Source organism: Mastigoproctus giganteus, chromosome 8 (assembly GCF_048544385.1).
Source record: "Mastigoproctus giganteus isolate SK-2022 chromosome 8, ASM4854438v1, whole genome shotgun sequence".
NCBI lineage: Eukaryota > Metazoa > Arthropoda > Arachnida > Uropygi > Thelyphonidae > Mastigoproctus > Mastigoproctus giganteus.
Window position 1 is genome coordinate 133,276,323 of NC_143582.1, and position 18,828 is coordinate 133,295,150.

At 36.1% G+C, this 18,828-nt stretch overlaps 1 protein-coding gene across 1 annotated transcript in view; it reads left to right on the top strand.

Moving 5' to 3' along the window:
• LOC150081829 (uncharacterized) overlaps positions 1–18,828 on the top strand; it is a 353,456-nt gene that overhangs the window by 110,568 nt on the left and 224,060 nt on the right. Inside the window, exon 5 of the mRNA XM_090379743.1 lies at positions 15,239–15,367. Within this exon, the coding sequence (XP_090235869.1) occupies positions 15,239–15,367 (129 nt within the window). The remainder of the gene's footprint in view (positions 1–15,238; positions 15,368–18,828) is intronic.

Below are 18,828 nucleotides of genomic sequence, written 5' to 3' on the forward strand. Positions count from 1 at the left end.
TTACAGGAATGGAATCCTTTGTCCCATACTCCACTTTAAAATCTTGTCCTTTATCTAAACCTTGGTTTTTCAATAAATGTGCTAAGGCTGTTCAAGAGAAGAAAGTTGCATATCGTAATTGGCTTGTTTCTAATTCTTCAATTTCGTTTTTTGCCTACACTATGCAACAATTGTAAAGCAGTTATTAATCAGTCCAAATTAGAGTTTGAACAGGCTAAGAGTAGAAATACCTTTAGGGCAAGAAGTGCTTCTTGCCCTAATGGTAGCCAAGCATTCTGGTCCCTTGCCAAAGCTATTAGCCGCAAATTTTGTCCATCTTTATCCTTGGCTGATCACTTCAGCCAAGGATAAAGCTGACCTGCTAGCATCCCATTTTTCTTCCAATTTATATATTAATGATCTTGGTAAAACAACTCACTTGTTCTCAAAACCTGTGCTCCAGAACTTACTCCTCTTCTTTGCCGCCTTTTCGCACTTTCTTATTCCAAAGGTGTTTTTCCTTCTGCTTGGAAATTTGCTCATATCCAGCCAGTTCCTAAAAAGGGTGACAAATCCCTCCAATCCAATTATTGTTCCATTGCAATTACTTCTACTCTTTCTGAAGTAATGGAGAAATCAATCAACTCTTATAAACTGGAAACCTTCCGTCTGATCAACGATTGCCAGTATGGATTCTGTCAGTGTCGATCCACTGGTATTATTGTTATTACCAGTTATCCACTGGTGATTCTGGTTTATGTTACCCATTTATGGACTAATTCAATGGAAAGGTTCGGTGAAACACAAGTAGTTGCTCTTGACATCTGAAAGGCTTTCGATCATGTTTGGCATAAAGGTCTTCTAAACAAGCTTCCATCTTATGGTTTGCCTACTGTTTTTAGTAATTGGCTATCCAGTTTTCTCTCAGATCGCTCACCGAGGGTGATGGTAGATGGCTCTCTTGCCTTTTAACTTCTCCACTAAAGGCGGTGTCCCCCAAGGTTCAGTTCTTTCCCCGCACTCTTTTCCTCTTGTATATTAATGACCTTCCATTGACTGGAAATCCTATCCTTAATTTTGCCGATGATAGCACATTGCATTCCACTTTCCATTTTGTGAGAAACCTTGCCCTGTTCAATCAGCTTCAACTTCTCGAAAATCTGCTACCAATTCCTTAAATGCCGATCTTCATGTAATTCTCCATTGGGGCAAATAATTTGGACAAACAATGTCACTGAATACACTATTCAAAATTGTTTTTTGAAAGTGGGATTTGCATTGAATACAGAAGTCAAACAACAACTGGACGAACAAGATGAACTGCCCCTTTCACAACTGAAAAACTTTTGAACATTATTAGAATCGTCCGGAAACAACGAAAATGAAATAACACTGGATAGTTATGTTTATGTAGATCAAGATCTGACTACAACAGAACATCCAAATGAAGATGAAATACTGCTGAACAGTGTTAGACGCGACCATGATCACGAAGAAATTAACGATGACGCTGAAGACACATCAGAACAACCCATAGAAAAGCTAACTTGCGAAGAAATGATTAACGCTTTTAAAATGGTTCGTATGGGTCTACAGTTTTGTGAAAATGTTCTTGATAATGTTTTTAATGCATGCATGCAAAAGATATCAATACCTTGATACTCAGCCATCTCTCTTATTTCATCAGTAACTTGCTGACACCTTTGAGCATTGAGCTGCACCAGTTTAATTAAATTATAACCCTCATTTTGGTAAACATTCATGTTACAATTAATCATTCTAGAACGATTCATCTTATGTCTTTGTACTTGCTATTTCCAATTCCTTTTTGCACTCAGTGCAGCTAGAACTTCTTACTGAGTGATCATGTGGTCTACCCTACTCCTACACTTACAGTTCACACAACTTGGGTCTTAAACTTTGTTTGGAAAATCTATGAATAGATGACCCCCCTGCGCACAGCCACCGCATGACATAGTTTTATGTGTGCAATACTACATAGAGTGACCATACTTTGGAAACCTGAAGTATTTAGACTACTGTAAATCTCCTCTACTTGTGAGAGGCATACCCTATTTACAATCTGTCATTCCACATCAAATCCTTTAACAAATTTGGGGCAATCCCAATTACCCAGTTATATTTAGTCATGGTGACAGTACTGAATCCAAACATTATCCCTTCTCTAATTTCTTTCTCCTAATGCCCATAATCTTTTAAATTTTTCTTATAAAGATCACTGATTATATCCTTCTAGGTCAAGTCTTTAGCCATGTCATAATCAAGGATGGTAGGATTCAGCACCTTGACCTTGTCCTGTTTTAAGCCCTTGTGAGAAAAAGCCTCAGACTTAATCGACTTGTCCAGTTCTTTGTCATACAGGTTTCCACTAATACACCCTTTTCCAAATTGTTTTCAAATTTCTAATTTTAATTTCCTGAAAATCTTCTTTTAATGTATTAACAATCACATCTGACTAGTTTTGTATGGCTTGCTAGTTTCCTCTGCTCTGAATATTGTTATTCTGCTTTTCAACACCTTTCATTTGCCTGTGACTTTCAACTCTTATATTATCATTCATTAGCTCTTGCTCACTGTAATGATACTGACTTGCTCTACCCCTGACCTTATCTGCATAATTCCCTTCTGCTCCACCATATTAGATATAACAGGTTACCCTAGATATAACAGGCCTTGAATGGGTTGAGCACGCTGAATTCTGATGGGATCCTTCCACTTGTTCAGATTACGAACCTAAGGGGGCATAAATTCAAATTAAGAAAAGACATGTACAATAGATGTGTGGAAATTTGCCTTTAGCCAGCGGGTGGGTTAATTGCTGGAACAAACTTCCATCTGTCGTTGTGGAAGTTGATAGGTTGAATAAATTTAAGGAGGAACTGGACAGGCATTTGGAGGGAATGGCGTGTTTTTTTTTGGCTGATGCTGCATAAGCTCATACACTTGCTTTCTTGCATCACATGCCACTACTACTACTACCCTCTAACAATGTCATCAAAAAGTGTAACACTTACTTCTATTCCTTCTGCCTTTGTTTTTAACCTTTCATTATCAATAACCAGTGAAGTTGATATTGTCTCCTTATCCACCCGTACATCCAGTAAAAAGTTAGTCGCTGTAACCTTATTATTTCCACCAGTCATGTAATCTATTACTTTTCAACTGGGCCATAAGCTCATATATTGTAGATACGTCAGGATACCTCTGTCTCTGCTCATGTATGCTTGCCACGATAATCTCGCTCTTGCACAATAGTGCCTGTTCTTCTCCCTGATTCTAAGTAGAAACTGTCAATATCAGCCACGATATCTTCTGATTGAATATCTGTAAAATCCGTAATCCTAACATTTGATAAAACACTTGACAGATCAGAAACCACGTCTTCTTCCTCAAGCTGCACCCTTTGTTCAGTAATTCAAATTACCTTAACTACATTTTTAACACTACCTCCATCCCCCTGCCTGTGTAAGAGAGCCAGCATTTCCACTAACTGCAGAATGCATGTTCTCACTAGGAGTGTTCATTCCATCTCCACTACTTGTTGTATTACCTGTCTTGACATTTTTACCCTTGACTGTTTTATCGATAACCTTCTTTACAGGCTCAGTGTTATACAGCCTATAAACTCTTGAATTAAGGGGGAAAACACCAATCTCCTCTTCTTTCCCCCACCTATACTAACTTTCTTATTGCCTTTCCTGTCTTTTAACAAGCAGTACAGAAGAACACAGAAATAAGTTACTCATAAACTGTAATTCTGATAGAAACCAATCTTCATCACCATTTTACTCAAATAGACCTTAAACACTTCCAACAAATCATTGTTACCTTTGATAATCTGCGGGATAATCCATTAATCCAAATTATTTACACAAAACTGCTATTTCTAACACTAAACCTCACAAGAACATTAACAGAACTTTTTACAAACTGTCAGAACACAGTTTAGCACTATTCCTCTCAAGATCGATAAACCAGTTCAATATAGCCGATAATATACTGTTTAATAACAAGAATACAATTAAACTATTAAAACGTATTATAAACACTGTTAGCAGAATTATAAAATTAAAATAAGGGAAAGAAATACTCTTAAATTCTTCAGAAAACATTGGCAGGAAAAATACACCTGATTAAACAATAATATAATCACTAATTCGAAGAGCACAAATGCATAGTTCTGTTACAGATCAACTTGTAGCTGTTGTTGGTTTCAGTACTTTTCCTTGCTCTGTAACTTTTCCATGCTGTCATTTTCTCCTCAATTACAATGGCCAGCTCTTATTCATCCATCTCATTCAATATTTTAATAATGGTATATGTGCATTTGTGGCTTCTGTGATTATTTCTTTAAAGTATTCCAAGATTCTAATGTGTTAATTTGTCCTCCCTCTGCATTCTGCCAATTAATAGGTGCCTTGTGGCACCTTAAACTCCAATTTAAAGTGCTACCTAGTGATATTGGCAAAAATCCTTTCACAACCTTGGTTCAAATGAATACCATCTCTTCAAAATAGATCCCTTCTAATACAATTGCAAGCCATGCTGATAAAAATTTCCAGACTTCATCAAGACTTGAGAAGCCTTGCAGACTTCATCAAGTCTTGAGTTAATCTAGAAGCCTTGCAGACTTCATCAAGTCTTGAGTTAATCTAGAAGGCTTTCAGCCTATAATCCCTCCTGTTGTGTCTAGGCAGGATTGGAGACACATGCATTCTGACCTAACTCACAGCATTTTTTCAGTATGGTCCTATATTTATCCAACAAACTGTCAGGTCGGGTTTATTTAATATTGTTATTCTCTACATGAATAATAATGTCCCCCCCCCACACACACACAAAAAAAAAAAAAAAAAAGAAGGAAAAAAGAGAAGCTGAAAGCCTTTTGGTAACAGATCAACTGTTGTTCCCAGCAAACACACCCTGGTTCTGTTCCACCTGTCTTTATTACAAAGATGTTACTCATTTACCTAACAGTGGTGTCTCCCAACAAAACTAAATCTTCTTCAGCTAGAATGATATAGACTTGACTATTCTGTTCTAGAATCTGAATTTGGGGGATGGGAAGAAATTACTTGGCAGGTCATGAGATACTTGATTCCCTGAGAGGTCCTGGTTACATTTGTTTTTAGGAATGCACTTTGTTTCTTCAGTGACTCAAATCCTTCTAGTAATGCATCAAGTTTTAATTTGAGATTTGTGAGCTCCTTACATTGGGTGCAAAGAAAAGAATGATCAGTTGAGTTTGGTTTGTCTACTAGACCAACCTTAGAGTATATGCCACAGGCTATACAAATGATGAATTCATGACAACGGAAATGCCTACAGGAATTTCTGTCCAAGTCATAATGTCTTTTGGACTTTGTAACCGAAAGTGGATCTTGTGACATCCATTATTTAGGAAACATTTGAACTAAAGAAAGGTTACGAAATTTAAATTTACAATAAATATATTACAGAATTTAAATTAAAGTATTTCAGAAATTTAGACTTAGTGAAAATTTATCCACTAGCAAAGTTAAAATTAAGCTACTGAAGTTACAGGCAAGAATTTAAGTTAGAAAAAATACTTTAGAAAAGTTAGGCATTAAATTAAAAAAATATTGTAGAAATTAATTTCACAAGATCACTGAAATAAAATTACTGAAATGAGATTTAAAAATTACAGAAGTTAAATTTAAAGAAATTTTAAACAATGCCAATCCTCTTCAGTTATTCTTGCCATTTTAATAATTCTTTATAGCAATGCTGAATGTCAAGGAATATTTAACTAGATGATGATTGAAAAAACAAAAACAAAAAACACCACTTAATAAAATCTTGCTTTTCTGGTGAGACTTGAAATGCTCTTGAAAGACAAGTCTGAACAGTTCTATTGTTATAAGCAAAACTGTGATGCAACATTTCTGAAGAGGTGCAAAGTCTGCTACAGTAGCTTTCTCAAAACAATCTTAATCAATGATTGTTTTGTTCTGATGTTTGATTATGATTGTTTTGAGACACACAAAAGAAACTGAAATCTGCAGACAGAAAAATCCTCGGTTAGTTAATGTTTGAAAGCATTTTGATATTATTATTAGCAGTGCTTTTTTTGCGATGGTATGCAACAGTACAATGTACTGGCACCTTTATTAACAGTGATATTTGGATGCAGTGCACTTCGAAATTTGTAATATTCCGTAATTTTTTTTCACATGTTTACCTACTATTCAAATAAGTTTAAAATTATTTAACTAAATTTGCATTTTTCACTGCCTATTGTTAAGATATTTTCTATATAAAACTGTGTAACCATTTTTATAATTCTAAATTACTCAGTCGGACCTCTTTAACAAAGTCCTTTTATAGAAAATTATTTTGAATTCCCCTAGAAAGTTACATTTAAAATTCTTTCCACTGAGCGAAGAAAATTTTCATAAAGCGAACGGATTAGGAGAGAATTAACTCGGTACGCACTGTTCGCATTTCTAGCCTTCAGCCAGTTTAGGCAATTAATGCTGCTGCACGAATTAAGAGAGGTAAAGGGATTGCCATTCTACAACTTAGTGGTACCTGGTAAAATCTACCTAACCACCTGTCCCGCATATGGAGAAGTTGCACTGGTCAACAGTGAGCAGATCAAGGGATATTCTCAATGGGCTCTGGTCCACCTTCTACTGTGCTGGTGTCCAAACTTTTCCCGTACAGGGAAAAGTTTGGACACCAGCCATATTCAGAAAAAATTCAAAGTTAGATTTCATTAGTGTGCTACATTTTCCGTATCTTGTTGCTTGTAAAAGTAAAATTGAAAATATTCGAAAATTCTATTAAGTACAATGCAATTACATTTACTGAACAAAACATTTAATGAGAATTTTTTTGATAATTAACAAAATTTAACTTGTAGCATACAATGTAGTGTTTATTTATTTGTTTTTAATTTCATAATTTAAGCAATGGCATGGCATTTACACCACTCCATGTTTAGATCCTTCATAGCAACAAACTATTAAAGATATTTTATGGAAATATTATTTTTTTAGTGTGAAAGAAATTGATTTTTTTTTTTTTTTTTTTTGTATCATTTTGCTCCTGAAAACCTTTATCATGGTATTTGAACATTATATAAATGTAAATAAATATATTTTTGCCCTGAATTTCAGTGTTGTTGTTATTATTATTATTATTGCTGCTCTTATATTATTCCTCCCTGATTGGGGGGGTTCCACCTCGTGACCGGTATTGCTACCAAGTACACAGGGTGGTTGTTTTTATGTCTGATGTTACTGTTGGTCGAGGAACTCTCTGACAATTCTACAGGTGTTCAGGATTGTGACTTTCTGGAGTTCCTTGTAGGTATTCGCTGGGAGACCTATTGCTGATAGGCTGTTATGTAGGGTCTTTGGCACCATACCTGTGGTTGACACGATGATCAGGATGGTCATTACTTGTTGCATATGCCACATCTCTTTGATCTCCTGTCTTAGGTTCATGTACTTCTTGATGTTTTCCCCATAGGTTTTCTGCAGGTTGACAATGTTGGGTACTGCTATGTCAATCAGGTATGTAGCCTGTTACTTCTTGTCCACAAGGGTTATGTCCAGTCTGTTGTGTGGGATTGTCCTATCCGATATTATGGCCCATTTCCAGTACAGCTTGTGGGTTGGGGTCTCTAGTACTGCCTGGGATTCATACTTGTAGTACGGTAAACTTTCTTCGATCAACTGGTATTTCCTTGCTAGCTTCTGATGTATTATTCTGGCTACCTAGTCGTGTCTATGAGTGTACTCAGTCTTGGTGATTACCTTGCATCCCGCGGTGATGTGTTGGATCGTTTTTGAGGCCAGGTGGCATCGTCAACATGTGTCATCTGACATTCCGGGCTCCTTTGCGATGTATTTTCTATAGTTTCTTGTGTTGATTACTTGATCTTGGATGGTCAGCATGAATCCTTCAGTCTCGGGGAAGAGCGTCCCGCTTGTGAGCCATGCATTGGAAGCAATGGTGTTGATGTGATCTTGTTGGAGGTTGTAGTATCTGCCACGGAGTGTCTTCTTTGCCCATCTTTCTAACTTTATTTCTTGTACTGTCTGGGCAGGAGGCGTTTCCTCGCTTAGGTTGAGTGGGATATTCCACTTATCTATCTTCCTTATTGCCTGGTGGAGTGGTGCTGTGTTGTTCTTGAAGTAATCCTTCAGTTTAACTACCGCTGTTTTCTGTTGTTCTATCAGGCCCCTTCCTACCTCTTTCCGAGGTATTGTTATTCTCTCCACTGCTGACTTCAGGTGGTGTTGGTGATGCTTGGTCATCATTGTCCTTGTCTTTCGCATGGTATCTTCTAGCTCGGTGTTATGCCAATCTATGACCCCGAATGTGTATGTTAGTACTGGAGCTGCATAGGTGTTTATGGCTTTAACTGTGTTGCCTCTATTCAATTTTGCTTTTAGCAGGCTTCTGAGTCTCTGATGATATTTTTCAGTCAGTTACTTCTTGATTTCCTTGTGCTCTAACTGCTCAGCCTGCATCATCCCTAGGTATTTGTAAGTCTCTCCTTCTGTCATAACTTCAATCTCTTTACCAGTCAGCAGCTGGTAGTTTCGGCCAACTAATTTTCCCTGGTGCAGTGTGTGGGTCTTGCATTTTTCTAGACCAAATTCCATCCTGATGTTCTTGCTGAATTCTTCGGTGATCCGGAGTAGTTGCTGGAGTTGCTTCTTGGTTGCCGCGTAGAGCTTGATGTCATCCATGTGCATATAACCTCAAAGAAGGAAGAAAGATCTTTCTTTCTTCCTTCTTTGAGGTTATATCCATACTTACTGCCGTCCAGCATAGTGGATAACAGGTTGAGTGCTAGACAGAACCGTAGTGTGCTCAGAGCATCTCCCTGAAAGATTCCTCTTCTAATGGGGATTGGCCTGGTTGTAATGTTCTCGACCTTAATGGTGGTACTCCATTTTGCCATTGTTGCTCCTAGGAAGTTTATTACAATCGGATTGATCTTGTAGATCTTCAGGGTCTCTATTATCCAGCTATGAGGTACGGAGTTGAAGGCCTTGCAATAATCAATGTAGGCTGTGTATAGGATGCGGTGCTTCTTGAAGGCTTGCTCCATAACTGCGGTAACTATGATTAATTGCTCCTTGCATCCTTTGCTCCTCCGCTTGCATCCTTTCTGCTGTTCGGCCATTAAGTTCTGACTCTCTGAGTGGTCTGATATCTTCTTAGTTATGTAGCTGGTACATCATTGGAATGTGATTGGCCTGTGTTTCACCAGGTTTCTTGTATATTCGTCTTTAGGCTTCAGATATGTTACCCTTTCTGTGAGAAACTTCGGGATTGTCTCCAGGTTGCTTATCATTTGAGTGAACTGCTCTGCTAGGTGCTCGTGTGCAGGTGAGCTTCTTATACTAGTTGTTGTGGATGTTATCAATTCCTGGGGTTCGCCAGTTGTGGATGTTCCTGATCGACTGTTTTACTTCTTCTTCTTGAATCTCCCACCCTCTCATCTATCGTATATCCTTCGTTTTCTTCCATTCTACTTCTATCCAAGGTGCTCTGCTGTTATGTCTTATTTCACTGCTCCAGATATTTCCCCAGAACTCTTCGATTGTCTTCTCGGGTGGTTCATTTCCTGCTTTCTCAGGGTCACCCAGTTTCCTGCAGAAGGCTCTTTGGTCCTCGAAGATTCGTTTGTTTATTTTCCTCTGGTAGCTCTCTTTGTATCGGTGTAGTCTCTTGCTAAGTGCGAGGAGGTTCTGCTTCAGTGTGTCCAAGTATTCTCCTATTCTCTGATTTCTGCTCTCATGTTTGCTGTGGATGCTGTCTCTCTTGAGGATGCTCTTCACCTTTCCAATCAATTTCTTACTTCTATTACCCTGTTGGTACTGGGTCAACTGATCTATCTTGACTCTTAATTCTTCTGTCTTCTGCTGAAGTCTTGTTTCCCAAGCTGGCAGTTCCCTCTGTTTTCTTTTCTTCTGCTGCTGGTTTCTTGTTTCTTTTCCATTAATCCAAGTGGTGTCTATGGCAGCACAGTATACGGCTGTGTGGATAACCTCCAGCGTTGCACCCTTGTTGTCAAGGTAATGTGGCATTATTTGATGATTGAGGTGGTCTGTTACTCTCCACAGGATTTTATTTGGCCTCTGCTTAAGTAACATGTGGGTTCTTGTGGGGACCATTCCTCTGAATTCTATCAGGGCCTTCTTCCACTCATCTTCTATTCTGGATAGCATGATGTCGTTTCTTTCCACTTCCGCTACTCTGTGTTGTATTTCTTCTTGCTGTTCCTCCTCTGGTTCCATATTGACCATATTCTTTGTGCTTTGTAGCAGATTGTTGACATCCAGCTTGATTTTTTTTCAAAATAGCAGGAGCTATTAGGTTCTTCGTGACGATGGTCCTTCTTTTGTCTACTAATCGCTGTTCGGTGACCTGAATATCCAGGTATCATTCCAACCACTTGGTATGTAGTCGCGATCTGTACATTGTCATATCAGTCTCTAGCCTGGTTATTATTATTAGCCATATTAGCCGTATGCTGCACCAGCCAAAAAAAAATTTCTGGACCACCCCGAGGAAGAGAGAGAGAAGTAGAAGGGAATCACCAAGAAAGAGAAGAATGATATCCAGCTCAGGACCCTGGGGTTGATGGGTTATTTAGAAGTTATTTGCTGTAACAGATCTCTTAAGAATATTAATATAGTTGCAAACATCTCTGTGTTATATATAAAGAAGAAATAATGTATATTTTACAGAAACATTTTCTCAATTCATCAGTGAGAAAGAACTAACTTTGTCTCTGAACAGGCCTGTACCATAATACAAAATCCAATCTTGCCTTGTTCAAGGATGTTTGATTTCTCTATGGTAGGTAACAGTACTCTTGAAGAGCATTTGACAAGCTTCTGCTTTTGCATATACTTTTTTTTTTTTTTTTGAGTGAACTCAAATCAGTGATCATTTCTTAACTCCCCCCCCCCCCATCAAACATAATGATTTTCAAATAGAAGGAAATGTTTACAACAAGCCTATTTCCTTTTCTTCCATTTTTATTTTATTATGTAATGATCTTCATGATATCTTAAAGACCCTTGAGATGTGGGGAGTCACAACCTATTGGTTGAAAAGATGCACTTTATGTTGCAGAATTAATATATGATGAATATTACTGTCTAAATGTGATTGACCATTTCATTAAACCAGAAAATAAGGTTTCATAGTTTTTAACATAAAGTCAGGTGATTTGAAATACCCATGGTATCTTTTAATCATTGCTTGTTCAAAAGCTGCTGGTCATAAAAGCCCTTTTTTTTTTTTCTTTTTTTTTTTCTGCCAAACCTCCCTTTATGGTACTAATAATTTCAGTTTTCTCAGGCAGGCAATTTAATTTTTTTTCAGGATTTTTGCAGATAAAAAAGGCAGTTCTTGCTTTACGAACTCCCAAGTTTACGAGTTTTTTTTTTTTTCCAACTCTCAACAAAATCAAAAATGTGATCATTAATTGCGAAAAATGAATGTTAAACATTCATAAATACTGCATTTCGAACCATACGCATAGCTATACAGTACAGTATACCCTGCTTTACAATATTAATCTGTTACCATCATTTCACGAAAATATCATAATGTAAAACCAGTAACACCTTGTTTTTTGGTAATTTGTTCCACAACCTCAGAAGTTGAAATTTTCGCTATATCACTCCCTAAAAGGTCATTTTTATAGAGTAAATTGTATTAGTTACCAATTCAAGTCATTAAAATGCACTACATTTTCATTGCTATCATATGTTCTGTTATAAGAACCAATTTTAGATAGTATGAATCAGAGCTGTAATACTCAATATGTTCTACGTTGATAATAATGTTAGTAAAATAATAAGAGGATGTTACCTCAATGTAGTACGTAGAACACTTCCGTATGATGCTCTCCAGAAATTAAAAAAAAAAAAAAAAAAAAATCGACAACTTACCGGTACATTAGAGTAAAATATAAATAATTAAATAATCAATTTAACACAATTCAAATCAATTTAAAACAATTAAAAATCAAATTAACGCAATTAAAAGAATCTAACGAAAATATTCAAAACGATTTTCCTTCCTGAAGCTGACAATGCTTTTCGACCGTATGTCGTGATCACATCAATGAAAATTACCGAATCGGGTTAAACCTGAAACTTAAATAGTGATTATTTGTCTTCGCGCATGCGCATAAAGGTCCATGCATCGGAGATCAAATATGGCCGCTGTACATTAACAGAATTCTCGTGTAATTTAATTTCAACGGTTTCGCAGTTAATAGTCGCGTATAATTATGTTGAACGTTAAGTATTTTGGCCTCGTTAAATAAAAAAGTATATTTTTCGTTAATGGCATGAAAGGCTAATTCTGACGCTGGTGAATGAGAAGCACGAACTGAGGCTTCATGTTGATTTACACGAATATTAAGAGAAAATCGTGTCGAAATTGTAAGACGAGTCGCAATCACCACAAGAAATGTTGTATACCAGATCATTAATTTGTGTTGCGAACGCGGAAAGAACCGAGCGATTGTTCAGTATAGTGTGTAACTTCCGTATTGGCCTAGCTACAATTTTAAATTCGGTATCTTTAAAGAATCTGTTATGCTGTTTGTGCCACTGTTCAACATATGGGACAGAAATAAAGTATTTTTTGATATTACTATTGTTGATTGGTGTAGTATTTTGTATCCTATCCTTAGCTTGTACCCTAATTCGGTTTATTGTGGTAATGGAATAACCCCTGTTTAAGAATCTGCTAGTTAATATTTGTATTTCTGAGTCCAAAGCAGATTCCGTTGTTGAATATTTATAGGCATTTAGAAATTGATTAAAGATAATCGATCTTTTGTAGGTGAACGGGTGATAGCTATTATAATGTAAAAGCATACCGGTGTTTGTAGGTTTTCGATAGATGCTAAATTGTATTTTATTTGAGTCCCGGGTAAGCGTGAAATTTAGAAAGTTTAGTGACTTTGTATCCATATTCTCCCTTTCCAATGTAAATTTGAGTCTAGAATGAATATTATTAAACGAATGTAAAATGTCTTGGATAGTATTACTATCGGTAATAACTAGAACATCGTCTAAATACCTCCCATAGTATGTGATACGGGTTCGAAAAGGTGTCAAATGTATCTGCTCAATCGTTGAGAAATATATCTTTGACATTAAGCCACTCACGTTCAAACCCATTGGTAATCCAAAAATTTGTTTGTGTACACCTTGTCTCGAAAGGTGATGTAGTTAACCTCAACTAACAGTTTAATTAAGTGAAAAATTTCCTTAATAGGTAGCTTCATATATTAATTGATGTCGAGTTTTTATTTAACATATCCCAAATAATACCTAATGTGTATTCAACGTTTACATTCGTATATAATGAGGTAACATCTAGTGAGAATAAATTGTCATTGTCGCCGAGTCTACAGTCTTTAAGATTATTAAATAATGTATCGTAGTTCTTAATCCCAAATTGTATTACCTATCTGGTCCTGCGATAGTGTACACAAGGAAAGATTTGTAACCTGTTGATATGTCGGTTTGTTGGATACTGGGTGAGGGGTGTTCGTGAACTAACTGACATATTCTGTGGTAGTACATTGTGTGTCTGTGGGGGGGGGGGGGTCACCCAACTCGTATGAACTTGGTCCCAAGCCCACGACAATGTGTTAGAATTCGCATGAACGTGTCTTGACTTATCCGATAATGTTTGCAACTTATTAACGTGTCTTTTTTATTTCTGAGGCCTGTGCTTCCCGTCGCAAATCTATGGAGGTCTTCAATACAGACCAATCGTTCGGATGTAGATAATTTTTTAATTTATCTCGAAGCTTCCTAACCTGGGAAAGGTATTTTTGTTTATTCGAATATCGAGATTTTAAGGCAAGCTTAACAATATTACGCGATGTCGCCAGTGTTAGTTGTTTTATGCCTGAAATTTTTTGATTTAAATTCACCCTGGCAAACTTCGGAATGATGTTGTTTTGAAGGCAATATTTTAGGAAAGAAATATGGTAACTTTGGGCTGAGTACCTTAGTGTAGATTTAATATAATTTTGCACCAAGCCATTCAAAAAATCTCCCATAATTGTGTGTATCGATTATTTACTGGTAAGTTGTTGATTTTTTCGTTTTTTCCATTTTAATTTCTGGAGGGTATCATACGGAAGTGTTCTACGTACTATATTGAGGTAAACTCCTCTTATTATTTTACTAATAAGAACCAATTTTGAACAGCTTTGTGATATTTTTCTAAAGTACATTTCTGGAGGTCACGACCATTAAAACAATTTGCACTTTACAGTTTATTGGGTTTTTCTGTCATTGCAAGCAATTATAAATGGGTAGTAAACTCGATGTTATTGCATTTGAGAAAATACTGATAGCCAGAATTGTGTGGTTTTTTCCATTGGTGAAACGTGTTTCCCCTTTACTGAAATCTTCATTTGTATAAAAAACTTATATAAATTTTCAGAATGTTCTCTTCATTCCTTTTTTTTTTAAAGCTTCGTAAACTTGTTACTCAGCACAAATTGTGTTAGTTGCAATTTGTGCATTTCCTTAAAAAAATGCTTATCCATGCTATTGAAATTTATAAAGAAAAGAGAAGATTATCTTGGAAATAAATGCCTCGTTAAGCATTTCAGAAGAAGACGACTCCTTGTGCAACAAACCGAGTGCCAAGGCAATAATGAGTGATAAACAAGTGTGCATTTAGTCAATGATGATGATGATGAAAAATAAACATTCTTTAACATTTGTAAGTCAAATAATTTCTCTATTATAATTTGCTTGATTTTACAGGCTACGTTTTCATTTCTTTGGATAAATCAATCATTGTTTAAACTTAAACTAATTAGCTAACTAATTTCATTATTGATAATTTAACCCCTATTTTTAACATTGTCTATGGGAAATAAATTCCCACTTTTACGAGCGTGCACTAGGAATGAATTAACTCTAAAAGTCGGGAACTACCTGGGACGATGTCTCTCACACTCCAGCCATTTGACAGAGGATTAAGTAATACAAAATATGTGCTAATTTTTATTTTGTTGAGACTGCATTAATTAATTTAAATATTGAGTATTTTTGACACATTCATTAGTTTATTTTAAAAATTTAACAGTGAAAAAAAAAAAAAAAAAAAAATCTTAATGAAGTGTTCAGTCATGTTATAATAATTTCACTAAGTTCAGTTATTCTTAAAAGTTTGTGTTGAAAACATGTTATAGGAAAAGCCAAGGGAGTTCGTCTTGATGCTCTACATGTAAGAGGTGTTGATGATATGAGTACTAAAGAAGTATTTGAGTATTTTAAAGAATATGGACCTTCTTCAGTGGAATGGATTAATGATTTTTCCTGTAAGTATATGTATATTCTTTTTTGATATTAGGAGTGAGTGAATGTTTTTTGCAGTTTTTATTAAATCATATATTCTAAATTTAATATAACTAAAAATAAGAATTATCATGCCCAGCATGAAACATTTAATCAATCTAAATCTTTAATAAATATTTAATTGAAAAAGTTGATTAAATAAATTAAAAATTAAAATAAAAGAAACGTCTATTCTCAAGAGGTCAAGACCAAAAAATTGAATGAATGGTTGCAGTCAAAAAGGAGGATTCAAAATGAGGGACACAGCTCATCTTATATGTTTATTGAGGAATAGTTTGGTAGATGTAAGTGAACCTCCATATGCTTCACGCAATCAGTACACTCAATGAAAAATTAAAGACAATAGTTCTGAAATTTTATGTCAAAAAATAATAAAAAAACTAAAAAAAAAAAAAACATTAAGATTTTGAAAATACATTACAAAATGGTTTTTATGTATTATACTAAAAATGGCTAAATGATGCAGAAAAGCAGACTTTTTTAACATCTGTAAAAATAAAATAAAAATAAAATTTTGTGTAAAATTTATGTTTTTATGAATAAGATTGCAAAAGTGCTATGTTACGATTTTACAATTTAGGCTTTTAAATCTTTCAGATTTGCATATACAAGAACTCCCCGACTTGTGTAATACTTGACTTACAGAAATTCGACTTTACGTAAGTTTTTGCTGGCAGGTGCAAATTTAAAAAAATCGTGGAAACATAATTTGCATCCTGTAAGAATAAATGGAGGTATCGTGAAAATATCGTAATGTGAACCCAATAACACATTTTTTTTTTTTGGTAATTTATTCCAAGTCCTTGGAAGTTGAAAATTTTGCTATATTACTAAGCTCTATTTATCTCTCTAAAAGAGGTCATATTTATAATCGAAATCATCATCATATGTTCTTGTTATAACAATCAATTTTGAACACCTTTGTCATATTTTTCTAAAGCATGTTTCTGGAAGTCATGACCATAAAACAATAAAAACAATTTGCACTTTCCAGTTTATTGGGCTTTTCTGTTAGTGCATCTAATTATAAACGGGGAGTATACTCGATCTTATTGCATTTGCGATAATACCGATAATTGCAGTTGTGTAGGTTTTTATACTATTATGTTGTTGTTGTTTTTTTTTTAGGAGCATTAGCAACTAAGGCCATATTGCTCCGGGAATATGCGGTGGTCATTGCCTGACCTTTCCGCATCCTCCGTATTTGGTGGTGACTGGCTCGAACCCCGGTCTAATCAAGAAGCGTGTGCTACGCACTGTTGCTTCTTCCCACCTGGCTACGGAGGCGCCTTATGCTATTATGGTGAAATGTGTTCCCTTCACTGAAATCTTCAATCATATAAAAATCAAATTTTCAGAAACTTCTCTTCATTCCTATTTACGTATTACAATGATGAAGGGAAAGCAACCAACAAAAAGTGCAAGTGGTGGTAGTGCCACGAAACGAAACAAAATTGATTTAGAAATGAAAATGATTAAGAAGTATGAAGCAAGACAAAGTTTGTCATCTATTGCAAGGGAATAGATGACAAATTTTAGGTCTCGCTGTTTCAACAGTGAATATCATTTTAAAGGACGGCACATATAAAAAAAAAAACATCAAAGGATCAACACACTTAAGATCAACAGTGATCACAAAACAGCATGGCGCCTCCGTGGGCAGAGTGCGTAGCACATTCTTCTTGATTAGACCGGGGTTCAAGCCTGTGACCACCAAATACGGAGGATGCGGAAAGGTTAGGGAATGACCACCGCATATCCCTGGAGCAATATGGCCTTAGTTAATAATGCTCCTAAAAACCAAATAACAACAACAATAAAACAGCGTTCAGGTGCTATATCGAAGTTGAAACAGCTGTTAATAATAGGGGTTGAAAATCAGATTCAGAAGTGAGTGAACTTGAGTCTAATGACCATTCTAGCAAAAGCAACAAGTATTTATAAAGATATTAAGGATAAGTATAGCGAACCCCAAGCCAAGTTCGTGGCAAGCAATGTTTGGTTAAATAGGTTCAAGTTGTGCTGGTTTCTACAACATTAAAGTGTGCGGTGAAGTCGTCAGTACCGATTCTGTAGCTGCAGAGAAATTTTGTGATATGTAGGGAAAAAATTATTTATGAAGGTGGCTATTCAATGCAGCAAATTTTTAATGTTGACGAAACTGCTCTGTATTGGAAAAAAATGCTGGAGCAAACATACATTGCCAAAGAGGAAAAGACAATGCCGGGTTTCACGGTGTCAAGAGATAGGATCACAATCTTGCTTGGGGCTAATGCAGCGGGAGATTACGGATTAATGCCACTGCTTGTGTACCATTCTAGAAATCCTCATACATTTAAGGACATCAATAAAGCCACCCAACCCGTGCATTTCCGATAAAAGATAACAATATCTCTCTTTGCAGATTGGTTTAAATGCTGCTTCATTCCCGAAGTTGAAAAATATTGTAAAGACAATGACGTTCCTTTCAAGAATTTGTTTCTATTAGATTATGCTCCTGGACATCGTATGCATCTAATTTTTCTCTCCGTCTACTGCAGACAATGTCTGAGCAAATGTTGTGCGTAAATAGTATGCTTTCAAATTTGAAATAACACCCTGGACCATAGGTTGGATGAATGAAGTCTTGTTTGGCGAGAGTCATATTTCTACCGCCAAACAAGACTTCATTCATCCAACTTATGGTCCAGGGTGTTATTTCAAATTTGAAAGCATACTATTTACGCACAACATTTGCTCAGACGTTGTCTGCAATAGACAGTGAGAAAAATTTTACATTGAGAGACTTGGAAATCTTACAATATTTACCACGCCATTTTAAACATTAAGAAGGCCTGGGCAGAAATTACTAAAATTTGTTTAAATGGCACATGGAAGAAAATATGCCCAAGACATATTTTCTTCCATGAACCCTTTAGCCGAGTGGGTAAAGTACCACCTGCCCGGCAACCCAAAGGTCGCGGGTTCGATTCCCGCCTCGGGCTTGGATCAAAGTACTGCAAAAACCTCGGGAGGTGCAATATGGCCACAGAAGCCGATGCGCCAACAACTACCAAATCAAAAAAAAAAATCATGAACCCTTTGAAGCCTTTTAAAAGGCTTCAAAGGGTTCAAAAAAGACGAATCATATGAAGAAGTTACAGATAAGATCGTAAAGGTTGCAGAGCTACTTCAGTTGGAGGTTGATGCCAAAGACGTGGAGGAGTTAATAGAGGAAGAAGAGAAGGAATTATCTAACGAAGAACTTACTGACTTGCAGGCAGTGATAGTGAAAGAAAAAAATGCTGGCGAAGCTCAAGATGAACCAAATGAGGAGCCGAGACGCTTCATCCAGAGAGATGGCAATGGCATTTTGTCAAATTGCATTGAGAATGGTGAGGTTTGAGAAGATGGATCCTGACAGCGAACATTTCTTAAAAGTTAA